A 16947-nucleotide genomic window follows, 5' to 3' on the forward strand; every position below is an offset into this window, starting at 1 on the left:
TCTCGATTAGTGGATCTCTCTCAAATCCTGAATGCACAAACAAAGTATAAACAAATTAATCCCTGTAATCAAAAAAAGAAAATGTGTTCAGCAAGAAAAGTGAAATGTTAGTGAGAAAGCAGCAGGGCATAAAACATTTTAAAGAATGAGATGGGATAGGTTTAAATTCAATAGACCACTTTAATTTGGGGCCCCAATCTATCTATCTCTTGGAATAGCTGCAGCACTTTCATAACACTGTCTGTCTTACTGAGGCTGCAGACAAGTTAATTGCCTTTGAGGTGCATGTCTATTCATCTCTAAAATAAAAAGTCAAATACAATAGAGTTTACAATAGATGTGATGCTTATTAAGTCAAGAGTATGTTAGTTACACTGAAAATAATCTCCAAAATATGATATGGATATCCAAAAAGTCACTCGAGCGTTCTTTTGCAGCTGAAGGCTAGGTGAACCTCTCGCACACATGGAACCGATGAATTCAAAACAAACGAGGACATATCTTTATACAGGTATGTGAGTGAACAGGGTGTATGGTTCTGATCTTGAAACCCCAGTTGGAAGACATCAGCCAAAGACTTTAAAGCACATTCTGCTAAGTCTAATACACGTCTTCAATTCATTGAAAGTCTAAAATTACTTTGTTTTGTTTGGCTCTGTAATCATTGTTGCTGAAGCTAAATATACTTTGACAAAATTGTACTTTCTATGGAAATCACTGCAAGTCCATGATTTATATACTTTTCTTTTCCTTTTCAGGACCGGTTTTCATTCTGTGGTGTATGACATTAAATGTTCTTCAGCTTTTTCTAGGTGGTACGTGGATAGATTGTCTCTGGTCTCAAATTGCTGAAGGTGGCCTCACAGAAGAGAAACAAAATAAAAAAATCACTGCTGAATCACATACACAATTTACAATCTAAGCTTTGTTAAAACATCTATTTTATTTTTAATTTTTGCTTAATTAAAAGTAGAAGCTAAATACTCTCATTATCTTTCTCGTTTCACTGAATACCTTTTCTTGTTTCGTGGAGAGGGAGAGAGAATAAATAAACTGGAAAAAAAAAATACTAAACATACTCGTGTTGCAACATTACAGTAAAGTATCTTTATGGCTTCCATTCTCATAAAATAATTACACCTGTCAGTAGAGTCAAATGCCCACAAATTACAGGCAACATATGCTATCGCCATTAGCTCCTCAGTCTTGAAAGATGGGTCCCCTGCTGCCATTTTGACCAGCAGTCAAATGTTACATGAAAACTGCAGAAGGAATGATGAGCGTCTCCAAACTATATATCCTTTATAATAAATTCATGCTCTTGCTGGCTAAACGCAGAGCATTCACTGAAGAAGGCGACAGTGAAACTACTGAGCCCTAAGAGAACCTTAAATTACTAGTCTATACACTAGTTTAGGATTACCCAGTATGACAAATGAGCTGGAACTTACCCTGAAGAAAAGCAGCATCCAGCTCAGAGATACTGGAGTAAGCGGTTGTTTAACCAACAGTAATGACCTTCTAAATACTAAAGGAGTTGAACCTTATGTCAAATTATAACATGACACCCATGGCATGTGTCTACAGTTTACTCACTAACAAAAAATACATCACCACATAACAAAACAACACAAAACACACAAAAACACTGCCTGTGACCAATTTAAAGAAGTATTAAATCTGGAGTGAATGAATGTTTGGAGAGCCTTTGGAAATCCAGCTTTTAGTGTTAACGTAAGTTCGAGAAAAACTTCTTAAGCATCATAATTTTACAACTCAATAATGACTTTGCCTCTCATGCATAATTCAAAGCATAAGGTAAGTGTAAGAAAAAAAGTTACCAGCTATGTTGTTCAAAACAACAACAGAAGTCAACAACCCACAACAGCAGCAGCTGCACAAACAACAATTATTCATAGTAAATTATTGCAATCAATGTCTGCATTAGTTTCCAAGAAGAGGAGCTGCAGACATGACTATATTGTTCTACTTCCAAGAGCACTTGAGCCTATTCCCAAGCACAACATTTGACTGATACACATTAAGGCAAAAGTCTAGCTCTGGAAGCACTTCAAACAAGGCAAATTCCACAGGAGACAAGGCTACTGCCTAACACATTGCAGCGCTGTGACCTCCTGCCCCCCCAGTTTTCTCAATGTGCATCGCAAGAGGCCCCTTCCTGACACCTGCCATTTCCTCAGATTAATAAAAACATTGCCAAAGGACACTGGAAATGCTGCTTCACATGTTGCCTCTTAAACCAGATTGAACTTATTTCAATATTTGTTATAGAAGAAAAAAAAAGAAAAAAACTTTAACCTTAGGCAAGCTTTGGGTTCCTGATTTGTTACTATTCATTTGTAAAGCACAGAGAAACTAAAACACTAGACATGCTTGTTAAATGCACACGACTCCAAAGCTAGCTTCCAGCAGATCCTGCCTCTTAGTTGTCAGCTTAAGAAGACCAGCGTGCGCATATAAAGAAAAAGAAAGCTTAAGTATGAAACAGATACTCGTAGTCTCAACTGCATATATAAACATGCCCTTCCTTTTAAAAACACTGAATGGTAAAAGCCTGTTCCTTTCCCTTGTTTGTCCAAGCAAGGGCATTCATGCTGTTTGCATATTCCACACAGCACATTGTATATAATAAGTGCATTGAATCACTCACATCAGTGTCATTTTGCTTTATCTCGTGGTATTGATTTAACCCAAAGCTATTATACATGCTACTCATTTCCACAGTGTTTCCTCGCGTGCTCTTGGCACATTGAAAAGTCATTATTCTGTGATGATTGTGATGATTATTTATTATTATTATTATTAATCAACAACAACCACAGACCGCTACAGCACCTCCTCATTATTTAATATTCAACCATCTTGAGAAACAGCTGGTTTAATCAAAATCCATTTTATGCCACATTTCACTGCTTTATCATGAACAGACCTCAACCTTCTTAGCCGAACATGGCAAAACCAACCTCATTAATCTACATGATGCTAAACAGGCTGAGAGGTAAAGGTTTGACAACGGCAAAACTATAATAAAAGTTCAGTTTATGAGAATAATACGTGACAAAACGCAACCCCCCCCCCTTTTAAAAGTTGCAATGATAAATCTGAATTTGAGGGAAGTCAGCCCGGAGGACGAGACTGGAACAAAGGTAGCCTTCGGACAGATCGGTGACATTGCAGCGTGAGTTGATGCATGGCTGAATTTCTTGGGGCTCTGTAGACCCTTCCTAAAGGCTATGGGATACCAGTGTTGAAGAGCATTTTAAAGGAAGAGTAATCTCAAATGAGGAGATGTCCAACTGTTTTTCTTTTTCAGATAATGTCCCTTACAGACATGAATCAATGTCCAATATGTAACCACAGTAAGACATTCACAATCCACCTTTATTCTGGATATATCTATGACAGTCAAGCAAAGTACCTTTTTTATGGCTCAAAATTGAACTTATTTCACATTTAATAAAAGTACAATGCAGTCTCACTTCAGTAATCTGTGCCTCCGTGTTCTCTCAAGAAGCCCGAGAGCACGGTACAGACTAAAGCACATTTAGCAGGCATAAAAGGAAATGAGTTGTGAAGCTGGCATTGATCCTGTGCTGTACTGTAGTTTAAGACCAATTTATACTCATGTTAGCAGCGCTGCCAATTACATCATTTAACCTAGTGACCCACACTAAGCCTTGCATCTTAATCGAGCTTAGGAAAACAAACAACAACATGGGGGGGCGGGGGAAACAGGATCTTTACTCTTATTAATCAAACGTTTAACATATAAACCGGTTTACTCAGGAGTGAGCTCGGCCGGCCTGACCTGTAAAGTTTAGTTACAGGAGTTGTGTCTCGAAAGGCGAGTTTAACCACCTACTTGACGAAGCCATAAAGGGCAACTTATAGTGCAAAATGCATGTCTGGATGTATATTAAATTACTGTACTTACATACACATATATTGTAATGGGATTGTGCATGAGGTGTAAGTACATTTCTAGAGCCATTGTGTGTGTACTGAATCTCAAAATAAGTCTATTGTTTAGTTATTGTGAGTTTCATCGCTTTAAACCCTAAGCAATAGATCATACATCTCCATTGCTGTCAAACAGGAATATCACGGGACCATAGGACATACAGAAACCAATAATCTCTCATTTACAGTTATCCCAGCTTAAAGGAGGGAACTAAACCTTTTACTGTTTATGGTGAAAACACATTTTTTTAAAGTAACCAGTTATTTGAGTAATATGACAGGATTTTCATGAATTTAAAAAGCTAGCAGACAGTGAACTGGATTAATACAGAAACACTCTACTGCACAAATTCCAAAATTACCAGGATATATTATTTTATAGTTTGACCAAACGCAAACAAAGTTGATTGTGAGTAGTGTATAGCATCTCTTCACATTTCCCCAAGGGCACACAGTTAGAAGGGCAGCTGCACAGCTGAAAATCCCACCAAACTACAGTAGGATTAAAGATTGCCACATGGGGGTTGAACATTTTATAATCAAGACTCATTTCTGCAGCTAGATATGATCCATTGACGGGTATGTTTTCACCTGTAGTGCTCCCAAGCTGCACCTGCCTTCTTCACAACAATGCAGAGGAATTCAGGCATGAAATGGTCATAAGTGTTTGTTTCCAGCAGATTTCACTTTTCTCTTTCAAGCTACAGCTTGACATTTTGTTAAATCTCCAGAGACCAAACAGTGAAATGGAGTTACCAAAGGACTGCACTGTAAATTCCATGAAGCCATGTAATGCGTCTTAACACAGATGGACACACTATGGTAAAATCACTGTGGAAGATAATAGAATAATACCATCTGTTTTGTCTGGGGATGGGAATGTACATCAGCTACACTGTCATTCATATCATATATCTTTAGTGTCATCATGGAGTAGACGACAACTCTATATGTCAAGCCAAATGTACTATACTTGAGGGAATGACTGGAGAAAATGAAAAATGTTAACTGCTCAAGGAATATACTGTAATAAATAAACAGGTTTACGGATGTGTGTGTGTTTTTTTTTATGAAAACAATGCAGAAATCATACAAGGGCCTTTTCCTTTTTTCTTTTTAAACCAATGTTGCAATCATGTTTTACATCATGGCGCTGAACAATAGCTTTCTTTGTGAAATTGTTAATATTTAAAAATCCTTTATTAAAAATTTAAAGCAGTTGTAAGATGTTTTATTTACATACTTCAGTAATAAAATCTTAGCCTGTAAGATAAAACTAATGAGGTTCTTTGTGTAAGAGAGTGTAAATTAATGCCATCTCCTTTTCCTATCTGTGCAGCGTAAAACCTTGATGATTATGGTTTCTAAATTATGCTCAAGGGCAAATTAAAATTTGCATGAGAGTTTTTGCTTGATGAGCTGGATGCTGTAAAGACAACAGCACACAGTGTAACTTTTAATTTTGCATATTTTCCCTAAAGACTGTGGAGTATATGGATTATAAGAAAATGAGAAACTTGGCGTGCTGCTACCAACTGAACAATGTATCTTCCTAACTGACATTAATTAAAACTCCCAGTGGCCTCCTAAACACCTGACAAATACAATAAATGTTGCATACTGTATGTGTAGCATGCGCTAACAGGAGATGTTGCCCATGATTAGTCCCCTTTAAAAAACAAGATTGTTAGGAAAACCAGCAAGACAAACTCTCCTGCAACTCCAGCAGAACTACATACTACTATGCTGCTGCTACTGCTGCTGCTACTACTGCTGCTATGGTCTCTGACGTTGTAGCAGAAACACCACAATACTCCACTGCAGGGAAATGTTGTCCTCCTGAAGAATTGTCATTTCTTCTGAATGAAGCTGAAGCATGTGAGCCATTTATATTTATTCAATCAAATTAACATTGTTTGTGGCTAAGTAACATGCAAACTTCAAGCAATTTAAAACTATGTCTTCCATTTAGCCTGTATCACAGAAGTCAAAGTGGATTAAATCTATCACACAAAGTGGCCCTGACCTAGGAAAACTAAAAGACTCTGGTGCCTAATCACTATAGATGTGTATCCCTCGGTGTATCCCTCGTGCTGGGTGTTAAGGCACGTTGCAAATTGTAATGTGAAGAATCCCCCAACTTTAACAAGTAGAAAAAAATAATAATAATCTGCATTTAAATGTTATTTTAAGTCATCAGACACTATTGAGGGGCATCGATTCCTTTATTTAGCTTGTGTATTTTTCAAATCTCTTACTGGCTAATTTGTGTATTTATTTATTTAACCTGCATTTTAATATAAAATGTACAAAATAAAAAGAAAAAGATATTAATTAAATAATAATAATGACTATCCACTGATCAGCTGCATGGAATTTAAAATGCAGTAAACAAGATCATGCACACCCACAAAGAAAATACTCAAAAGGAAGCTCAGTATGAATATAAAATATGTGAACTTAACATAAAAATTCCAGACGCTACTATCGAAATTCTCAATAGGCGGTGTCAGCCACTTAATTTGCAGGTACCTAGTCCCTAATGCCTCTCTTTGCAATGTTACTCAGACTTTCTTCTGTGCTAAACCCAGAAAAATGCCTGTCATTTGCTGTCAGATTTCTCATCTCAAATTCTCCTCAAGCAACAAAGTCAGGTTAATTGCAGTCACTTTTATATTCACCAGCAACTTACAGAGTCAGCGCACAGTAACAATTGGCTGTGAAATGAGAAAAGGCGCCCCGTCCCCACAACTGGGTGAGAGATAACAAATGTAAAAAGATTGAATGCAAATACTGATAAATAAAACCTAATAGAAAACACCGCCTAAATTTAATGTAACAACCATTCGACCTCATTAGCTGAACATGTTCTTGTCATATTTCCTCTGTAAATGCTTTCATGCAAGACAGGGAAGATGAAAATGCTACCACTTGTACCTATCCTGAATAGAACTTTATAATACACTGATGATAAACTGCAGAGGATAGCTAATAGAAGGCAGGCAAACTGCAGAGAAATACTGAAATTCACAATCCCAGAATAAGACTGCACATCTTTTATGTAACCAAATTTAAAAAAATGTTTTATATGGAAAAAGTCCTAAAAGGAAAAATGAGACAGAAGTTAAGCCACCAATCTACGCAATAACTCCATATGGATTAGAAGCCGCTATAATCAAGCTAGCAGTCTATTAAAGTACAATACGCTATAGATTAGAAGATCAATGCACAACTTCATGCATATACATTAAAATTACCATATATTACAAAATGTATGAGGTGGTTTCTGAGATGTAACTCCTTAGGAAAAAAAAAAAAAAAAAAAACTAAGAGAAGGAAAAAGAAAAGTATATTTTGGTTCTTTTGTCATCAATGCATAATATTGTGGTAAAATCTCATTGTAATTAGACAATATTTAAGCATAAATCATTGCATTAATGGTGCGTTTTCATCAAAGCTTTTAAAACTGCCTCAAAGAATATTATGTAAATACTTACTTCTAATACATCCACAGCTCAAAAAAAAGAAAAACTTGAAATTTGTCGTTAGTGCAATTGACTTAATGAATACTAGAAATGCAAGCTCGCATGTATTATGAAAAAACCAAACCTTGTGGCAAACATTTTGACCTTCCTGACCTCGTCAATTAGCTGTGCATTTTTTAATACCTAAATAAAAATTCATCTGCTAACATGGAATAATGTTCTGTATTTTCAATGAAAAATTATGTGGATGGTAATTTTTACATTTATGCAGGTTTCTGCAAAAAATATATTTTTCTCCCTCTAAAGTTCATTGATAAAGCTTGCTTTTTAGCCTTTAAGAAAATGAACAAAAAGTATAGGTTGCTGGCTTTTTAATTATGGCTGCAGGTTGTATAATACTGACACTACCTGCTATCTGCACAGAAAAACAGCCTGAGACCAATAGGACTATAAGGAATTCATCACTGTTTATTATTCTGGAAGCAAGCTCAAGAGCAAGGGATGTGGAAAGTTATATTAGTTTTAAAACTAAAAACATTATGTTAAAATGGAAAGCAACATCCCTTCAACACATTGCACTAATACACAATATAAACCAATATACTGATACATTCCCAGAAAGTATATATAAATCGCACACAGACAGGTATAAATAAATATATTCCTTACTATAAACACACCACACACATAGGCAATACGTTCGATTATGATAATGATTATTATAATTTTAACTATATCAATCATTTCAGATACCTCAGGGAAACTGTCCTTTACAAGAGACACTTTAATTCAGCCAGGTTTCATTTCCCTTCTAACAAGGTGCTCTTCATTGGGACTGAGAGTCAAGTACAGGAAGTGTGTTAGCTTAACAGTGAAGGGCCCCACTATAAAATGCCCCCTGAGCCCCATTAGTTGTACCACTGATTCTGCGGTGTCTGTCTCCTCACAGAAATAACCCCCGTTTTGAAGGGAAGATTGTCACTTTCAAGCCTGTGCCCTCAGAACTTGTCTTTTACTTCTATTTAACTGGATATTGTAGCTCTACAGTCTTTTCAAACGGTTTTCTTGGACAAATGTCTTGAATATCTGCAAGAATTTAATTTAAGCTTTCTAATAATGTACAGAATTACTTGATCTGTGACAAAGGCAGCTATGCAAATACAGAAGGAACAAGAATATAAATTAGCCAGCTTTAATAATATACATAGGCCTGTATTTTTGTCAATAATTCAGTTTAAGCATGTAGTCATACATTTGCACACATGAAGAATAAAGGCTCAATCATGTAAATAATAATAATCACTATTAAAAACAACTGCTAAAAACAAAATGCAATCAAACACATTTCACAGGAATCTTAAACTGCAGCAGTGGTAGCAGGACCATCTATAATGATTAATCTAAGGTTAAGCACCGTCAACCATGTGATTGTCTTGTAATTATCATGTCGGGCGTAGAAAGCCACAGCCTATTCACCAGGCTGAGATGCTTGGTAGAGTCACTGGAAAGAGCAGGCCTGCAGGCCCATCTCCACTCTGGCACACTGGGCCGATTCCTGCGGCCGCCCAGCTGCCTGCCACCCATGACCAGTGGACCTCAGTCTGCACACAGCACTTTCTAAAACAAACCCAGTTCTGTAATTACTGTTGCTTACTCTCACTCTTACACACGCATATATCCATCTACATGCATTAATTCATACACACGGTTTCTTTAGCACAATTCAGATCTCTCTCTCTCCTATATATATAGGCTATATTATAGTCAGAGTATTTGTGTGTAAACATTAAATGCACAAACACCACTCCTGTCTATTCTTTAAAGTCAATGCATTACTGTATATACATTTAAAATACAGGTATGGCCTCAACCATTTTCTTTAAAAACGAGACTACTAAAACAACTTAATATCAAATTAACAAATTCAATTATATACATACAAACCTATACTCATAATAACAGTACTTAATTAAAAAATAAAAACACAATAGTTCAAATTGAGAGAAAATAGCTTCTATAAAATGCACCACACACGAGAAGTAAAAAATCAGCATAATGAAAACAATAACAATTGCTGCGTAAATAGTAATACAAAAATTAAATAAGTATAAATCAAATGGTTTATTTTATGAACTAAATTAACATTAATATATTTTCCTCTCTACCCCTTTTCAGAATCATCAAAAAGCCCCCATCAGTGTGTTCCCTGGTCAAAGGTTTGCTCCACAATTTCTGCACACAAGGTTAAGATCAAGTTACGTGGCCCTCTGGTGGCTACTCGAGTATCACAGCTCCTGTCACAAACAATCTCAGCTTTCACTACAGGGCTCACATGGCTGGAGCTGCAATTTGCTCCACACAAAACAAAACAAGGCAAAAAGCAGACTAGAAGAAAAGGGGGAAAAAAAACAACAAATGCTCCCTGCAAAGGACAGCAACCTGCACAAACATCTCTAGTCCCCTGAACTGCCCACAATGCACACAAAGCAAACATGATCTGCAGCCAGCACTAGCCCTCACATTCACCCAAATAACAAACACGTCCCAGACCGAATACACACATTCTGGTTTCACACTGCATGATGCATGTACACATCTCCACAAACACGGATTTGCCATTGTGTACTGGGATGTACATTCTAGTTCTGAGGAAAACACAACTTACCTGCTGTTGTTGCAGATGCAGCAGTTCAACTGTGCTTACTTCACTGCTTGTGTCACCACTTGATCTTCCATCTCTACTGCCAGCATCTAATTGGCTGCTTAGAGTGCTCATTCCATTTTGATTCATTGAACTGTTGCTTATTGTCTCTGTCGTGGATTCCTGCATCATGACTTAATACCTAAAAGTGATTAAGAGGCATCAATTAATGCTCTTGTTATACCTTAACACTTTCATTATTAAGGTGGTGCTTTCTCTAAATTAAAATGTGTGGGGGGAGGGAAATGCGAAAAAGCATTTTTCACTCATTGAACAACTGAAGCCATAAAAATAAATGTGTGTGGTTTTTGTAAGCAATTGCTAAATGTGGTCAAATTTAACAACCAAAACAACAAGCCATGCATTAGACATTAGGCAAACAGTATTTATGAACGAGGCTCTGTATTTTAAGGTTTTACTGTCTTTGTGTAAAACAATTTAAGGGTAAAGCATGGTTGCACACACACACACACACACACACACACACACAATTTCCTAATATACTATCTGGCTTTGACAACCATGGGTAGGTATACAGCCTTACTTAAAATATTCACTGTCTTGATTCTGTCAGGATTTTACAGCATGTCTTATGCAAAAGGAGTTGTTTAATGATGCACAGCTAATCATGCAAAATTAAAATTTTGTAAGGGAGTTACAAATCATATGGTATCACCCAGTGATAAATGGTATAATGGGCTTCTCCTTTTTTTGAGACTAAATAAAATTTGCCTTGGAGGCTTTTTAAGAAAAAGCTCCTATGTCACATATTGGCTAGTTTTTTAATCAAACCGCTGATATTCATTTATTTTTGTGACATTTAAAACATTTAATACTGTCCTTCCTGGGAAGTAATTAAGCTCATGCATGAGCAGCAATCAAACTGTTCAGTTGAAGATGACTTAAAACTCAATTTTAACATGGGCAAATAAATGAAAGATATAAAATTAATTTTCCTGGCATGTATTAGATATGAAAGCTGGAAATAAAAATCTATCAAGAATATCACTAATGATTGTGCTAAAAACAGCATAAATTATGCATATTACCTTCTCTACTGTAATAAATGTTTTATCATTTTCACTGCATAAATGCACTGTACTTTCAGGATAGCAATGAGATGTCCTGCCAAGATCAGTTGAAATCCTTGCAATAAATAAAGAACTACTCTGACCTAACAAACCACAATTTCAAGGTATGTTCTGCATCCATAATGTAAAAAGGGGCTTTTTTCTTTAGAAGGCATTTCCTCCCAGCACTACCTGACACTGCTTAAAACCCACTTCATACATACCTTAATAAGCAAAACAATTGTGATCATTTTAAATGCTGTATTCAGGCATTGATGCATATTATTTGGATAGTTCTGTTAGACTAAATACAATTCAACCAATTTTATATACAAAACTACACAAGACAGGGAGGTATGATAATCATCTAGACATAATTTGGTATCTTATTGAATTTGATTTGTAATAAAAGCTTTAGTACACCAAACACAATCAGAAATATGACCTAAACAAACTACCATTCTTGGATAAAAAAGATTTTAAATGCTGTTAAATGCACATTGTGGTTTATTTTTTATTTTTTTTATTTTAACCAGTAAACCTCTCAGACATATAGAAACTTCTGATGGCTGACTTGAGGATGTTCACAACATGAATAAACAGGATGTAAGTAAAACAAACAAGAGCAAAGTTACATAAAGGGTGACAGCTGCTATAGCTACAGTAAACAACTGCTGAACCAGATGTGTTTATGAACAAACACTCCTTGTTAAACATTTTATTGAACATTAGCTAAGAAAGAGAATACAAATGGAAAATGTGACACCCAGTGATGAATTTCACAAGAAGAAAACAAAGCTAGCACTCTTTGCCGAGATCAGGCAGCTAATAAGTATTCAAATGAGGCATAAATTTTACATGCACAATGTTTAAAATATTCAGAGAAAGGGGGTCTGATTGCCTTTACTAGTTATATGAAAATTCTAATGCAGTCTTTTAACGACAGTGAGTGCACTGCAAACTCAAAAGAAAGAAAAGAGAAAGAAAGGCTTTTATTAACAGGTGAATGCAATTTAATCTATTTTTTAAACCTACTTAAAATTGCAAATTACAACTTGGGGCCATTTAGTTTTATTACCCTCACAAAAATGAAAAATAACATCTATACCAATTTAACTTATTTGGTTGTTAATCTGTTCCATACACCCAGCCCAACTGGAATCCGAGTCGAGGTCAAGTAAGTTGCAGAAAGCAGTTGCACTTTTCTGCAAACAGCTGCTGTTTGGCATTTAACAACCACAACAACAACAAAAACAACATTAACAATACAAATAACAACAACAATATATATTTTTTAAAGAAACAATTCAGTGTCCTTCACAAACAAAACATTTTCTTTCAGTTCTTTACACCTGTATACTGTAGCAGTACTAAAGGATGGTCAAGAAAATGGATTCTCCATTTTTGATACTGCATTCTACACTTTAATAAGACCTCCAAACAGTAAGGCCTGAGAGGGTAAAAAAGAAAAAAAAAAAAACACTATATAAAAGTAAATAGAAGCCAGTATTATTGGATTTTAATGTAAGACTTGAACACACACCAAAATTCAGTTTAAAAAAAGAACCTAGCGTCACCTTTTTTTTTTTTTTTTTTTTTAAGGAAAAAATAAAGTCAACAGAGATGCACATTCTCAGAGATCTGATGTTTATAACCTTTATAACACAAAGGACCTATTTTAATTAACTAACTACAGGCAGCATTTAGATCTGCCAACGTGCAAATCAATTATAAAGACCCCCTCCGTCTTATGAAACGCATGCATCTCAAGCTATATTGTCACAATCAAAAATCAAAATACAGTAGCAGGACTTCACTGCAATGGCTCTTAAGCTGTAACTCCCCTTCCTCCTTCAACATGAATACAGTTGTAAAAAAAAAAAAAAGACAGCGAAAAATACACTACATTGTTACAGTAGATTTATATCCTTTGGAAGCTTCCTTCAAACTTCTTTTGAGGCACTACATTGGCACCGGATCTGACTGCACAAGATAGTGGTTTCTCTCCTTTCAATCTGGATTGAAAGGTTACTTAGTGTAACAATATTTACTTGCAGAATTGTGTTGTTACCAAGGGTATAATGGATAGTGGCTATTCAGGTTTACGCAAGAATGAGTGAAGCATGAGGCGTTAGCCATGTGTTTGACATGTTTCAAATTGCTATAATCCAGCATTAAACACACCCAGCAATTCATGCCATTTCTTGCCACCGTAATCTTGAATAAAGCGTGCCCAGCCACTTATTAAAGAAATTAGTACAGGCTTCCTGTTATAATTTTTACAGTACCTTTGCATTCATGCTCTGCTTTTTATTTTTACCACTTGTAAAACACAAAACAAACAAGAAAACCGTACTACTACTCAACCCCCCTAAAAGACTTTAACCATATTAAATGTTCTAGCACTGTGGGTAGGGCAGTGAAAGGGTAAGGAGCAGTAGGTGTCAGCTGTAATCCACATCTTGATATAAGTAAAGTGGAGTGAAGACCAAAAAAAAAAAAAACCTTTGAAGTTGCACAGAAATTGTGTCACATGCAAGGAAAAAAAAAAAACTGTTTACTATCTTTCTGCAAGGGAAGAAAATATTTACTGAAATGTTAAAGCACCTTCTTTGTATTGGTATAAGCAACAAATGTCGCCACATTTTCTAACCATGCTTGCCATTTCTTTCCACTTCTGCAGAGCCATTAAAGTTCCTACTTTGCAAATCTCTCGTTTCCACTCGGTCACGTCACTCCATTGACACGTTTGAGATTTGTTTTTAAAATCTTTAGTGAGCAAAGATGTTATGAAATGAAAAGTGCTTGGTGTCCAGATGTTTTACACTCCTCTCATCACGTGTGAATAAGCCAAAACATTCACTCCTTTTTTAAATGTTTTAACTTCGCATTGGCAGCATATACATCTCATTAAACTAACATCTGTCCATCTTAATTATCTGTACATTTAGCACAGTTAAATCCTGTATGTGAACAATGAGTACGATTTAAATTCAAATATTCAGTGGTAAAAGAAATAAAAGTTTCCACACAAAGAAAAATAAAATGAAATGGTCAGAACAGATTTACAACAATATGAATGCTTGATACTGACAAGGTATATAAAATGTGTAGTATCTTTTTTTATGCAATAATACCTTATTCATTAAATTTGCTATATGTTGCATGTAAAATGGCAATCTACTGCAGAAATGTATTCCAGTGTAAAAAATAACTTGTGATGGAATGATGATCAGATAATCTGTGATCCACAAATTCGATTCATTACAGCAGATCGCGGCGCAGGTAGTTGGAATGCACATATTGTTTAAAAATTATAATTACATTTTACAGTCTACTTCTTTCTCACTTGGCCGAGATCTAAAAGTTAGAATGGGGGTAGTATTTTAAATAATCACAACTTCTGTGCTCCAGTGAAATTAATTCATCATTGACATGGCCCACAATGCATACAAAATAAAGAGGTGCTATGCTAAGTATGGTCAAATCTCTAATACTTTAGATTGCCTAATAAATCAAAATGCCAAATATGAAAGACTCACTTGTGCAAGTTGTGAACACTTAGCTGAATGTTAGAACAATACCCAGCTGAGCAACGAGTAGTTTACAAGCCTGGCCTTAAAAAAGGCAATAATAAAAAATAAATACAAATTACCCAGATAGTGACTTACAGTCTGAACTGCATGTGTGAATCAAAGGTCACCCCAATGCACTCTGTTCTCCTTTCACAGACAACACACACACACACACACACACACACACACACACACACCTATAGCTTGCAATGAGTTTTGAAGGATATCAATTACAGTATTAAATAACCTCGTTCTAATTTTAAAAATTGTCACTTTTTTTTTTTAAAGCAGTGCTTCATACAAAACACTTCTGAAGATTAAGTATGGGAAGCCAAGCAGACCCGCTTCAAAATGAAAAGCTTCCTTTTGGCTCTAAAAGGAAACCATAAAGAACATTAATAACTCTTTCATAACCTGTGTATAATAGTAATAGTTTTTCTTTAGATAAAGGCATTTCAAAGTAATTCACTAGGAACTAGACTGCTTTAGGGAAAAAATCACATTTACAAAATTAGGAGGAAAAATTAAAGGGAATGAATAATAGAATGACTATTCCACATTTTGCTTTCTAAGGATTAAGATTACGAGGTGGAAAACTGAGCTGTGTGCTGGTATCTATCTACTATACAAAGAAAAAGAAATTCACATTAAAAAGAGAAAACGTCCAGGTATAATTCTTGTATTATATATCTCAATAAATAATTATTAAAGTGATCACATCAGATATTGCATAGAGTCCTTTGATGATAAAAGAATTCAGTATTTTTAAGGTACACATACTTAATACACCCATTGTAATACAGCTTAATCCCAACTGTTCTACAAAAATCTGTACAGTACATAAAACCTCATGCTAAATTTTAGTTCAGCAAAAGCTATACTAATAAAGTATAAATTCAATTTTCATTTGTATAAAATAGTTTATAGAGCCTTTATCAATGGTACTTACATTCTTTGCGCAGTGTGTGTCTGTGTTAGGTGTGTATTTTATACATGGATTTTATAAATGTATTTTAATATTTAAGAAGCAGTGTGAAATACTAACATTTCCATTACCAAGCATGGTATTGGACTATTACAACTAGATACAAAAAATACATATGCAATTACATTGAAATCTGATTTTCAGTAAATGTATAGTTAAGCACGTGAGCGGTGTTTGGGATTTTTTTCCTCGGTTTATTTCTCGTCTAATCATTTACCACTTTTAAATTTAGTGAAAAGGAATGTTAAAATTAAATCTCCTTTTATGTGCAATTTAAAAACCATAGGAGACAACTGTCCATTATAAAACTATTGTATGTATACAATAAAACAAATTACTGCAATGCCATCCATGCATTTTGTGGAAGACACAATAATGTATATTATACAGAAGCTGCCAAGCTGTGTAAAGCAGTGTTATTTTGACATTTGAGACATTACAACACAAAATTATAAAACAGTGTTAAAAAAATATTATTTAATTTGGAAAGTCATCAAAAAGGCTATATTGTTTATTAATATATATACAGATAACAAATACTAATAATTATTATTAGTATTATTACTACTACTACTACTATTATAGCAAGAAAAATAAAATCACAAGCTCTCTGCTCCCTTTCTCTGCTGCAATATCTCAGGAAATGCATTGCTCCAGAATCTTTGTCTCCCTCTTGTAGGTGTGTTCTTCGCTTTAGTTCTTCCCATATAATTAAAATTTTAGACATCAAGTACTTCCTTCATTGAAGAGCTGATACAATAATGGGCTAGCAGTCAGTGACGAAATCTCAGCAGTGAGTGCAGTGGAACAGGCAAACCCTGCATCGCCCAAAGTGACACAGCTTTTGTTATTTTTTTCTTCTTCTTAATTTATCATCCCACCTAATCTGGAGTAATTAAGCTGGAAAAAAAAAAAGCATCATTGTCTGGTTCTATGTCTGATAGCAGGCCTCTTGGAAGAAAATCTGCTACATCTATTTTTTTATATTATTATTATACTTTCTTTTTTTTTTTTTTGTTAACAACTTCTCTCATCACCAATACATTTATTTATAAAACACCACAATGTTTTGTTTTTTTGGTTATGATGATTTTGCTTCTGATTTTGCTCTTTTTCTTGACACCTGCTCTTTTGTGCTCCTTTAGATTAA

General features: G+C 35.1%; 1 protein-coding gene across 8 annotated transcripts in view; it reads right to left on the reverse strand.

The window, feature by feature from the left end:
• foxp2 (forkhead box P2) overlaps positions 1 to 16947 on the reverse strand; it is a 162020-nt gene that overhangs the window by 65491 nt on the left and 79582 nt on the right. For 7 of the 8 annotated variants that reach the window (XM_066724687.1, XM_066724683.1, XM_066724682.1 and 4 more), the window contains one exon: positions 10132 to 10309. The exons of the other annotated variant lie outside the window; for it this stretch is intronic. In XM_066724687.1, the coding sequence (XP_066580784.1) occupies positions 10132 to 10299 (168 nt within the window). In that variant the 5' untranslated portion in view covers positions 10300 to 10309. The remainder of the gene's footprint in view (positions 1 to 10131; positions 10310 to 16947) is intronic. 8 annotated transcript variants of the gene reach the window in all.

Source organism: Amia ocellicauda, chromosome 15 (genome assembly GCF_036373705.1).
Source record: "Amia ocellicauda isolate fAmiCal2 chromosome 15, fAmiCal2.hap1, whole genome shotgun sequence".
NCBI classification, from domain to species: domain Eukaryota; kingdom Metazoa; phylum Chordata; class Actinopteri; order Amiiformes; family Amiidae; genus Amia; species Amia ocellicauda.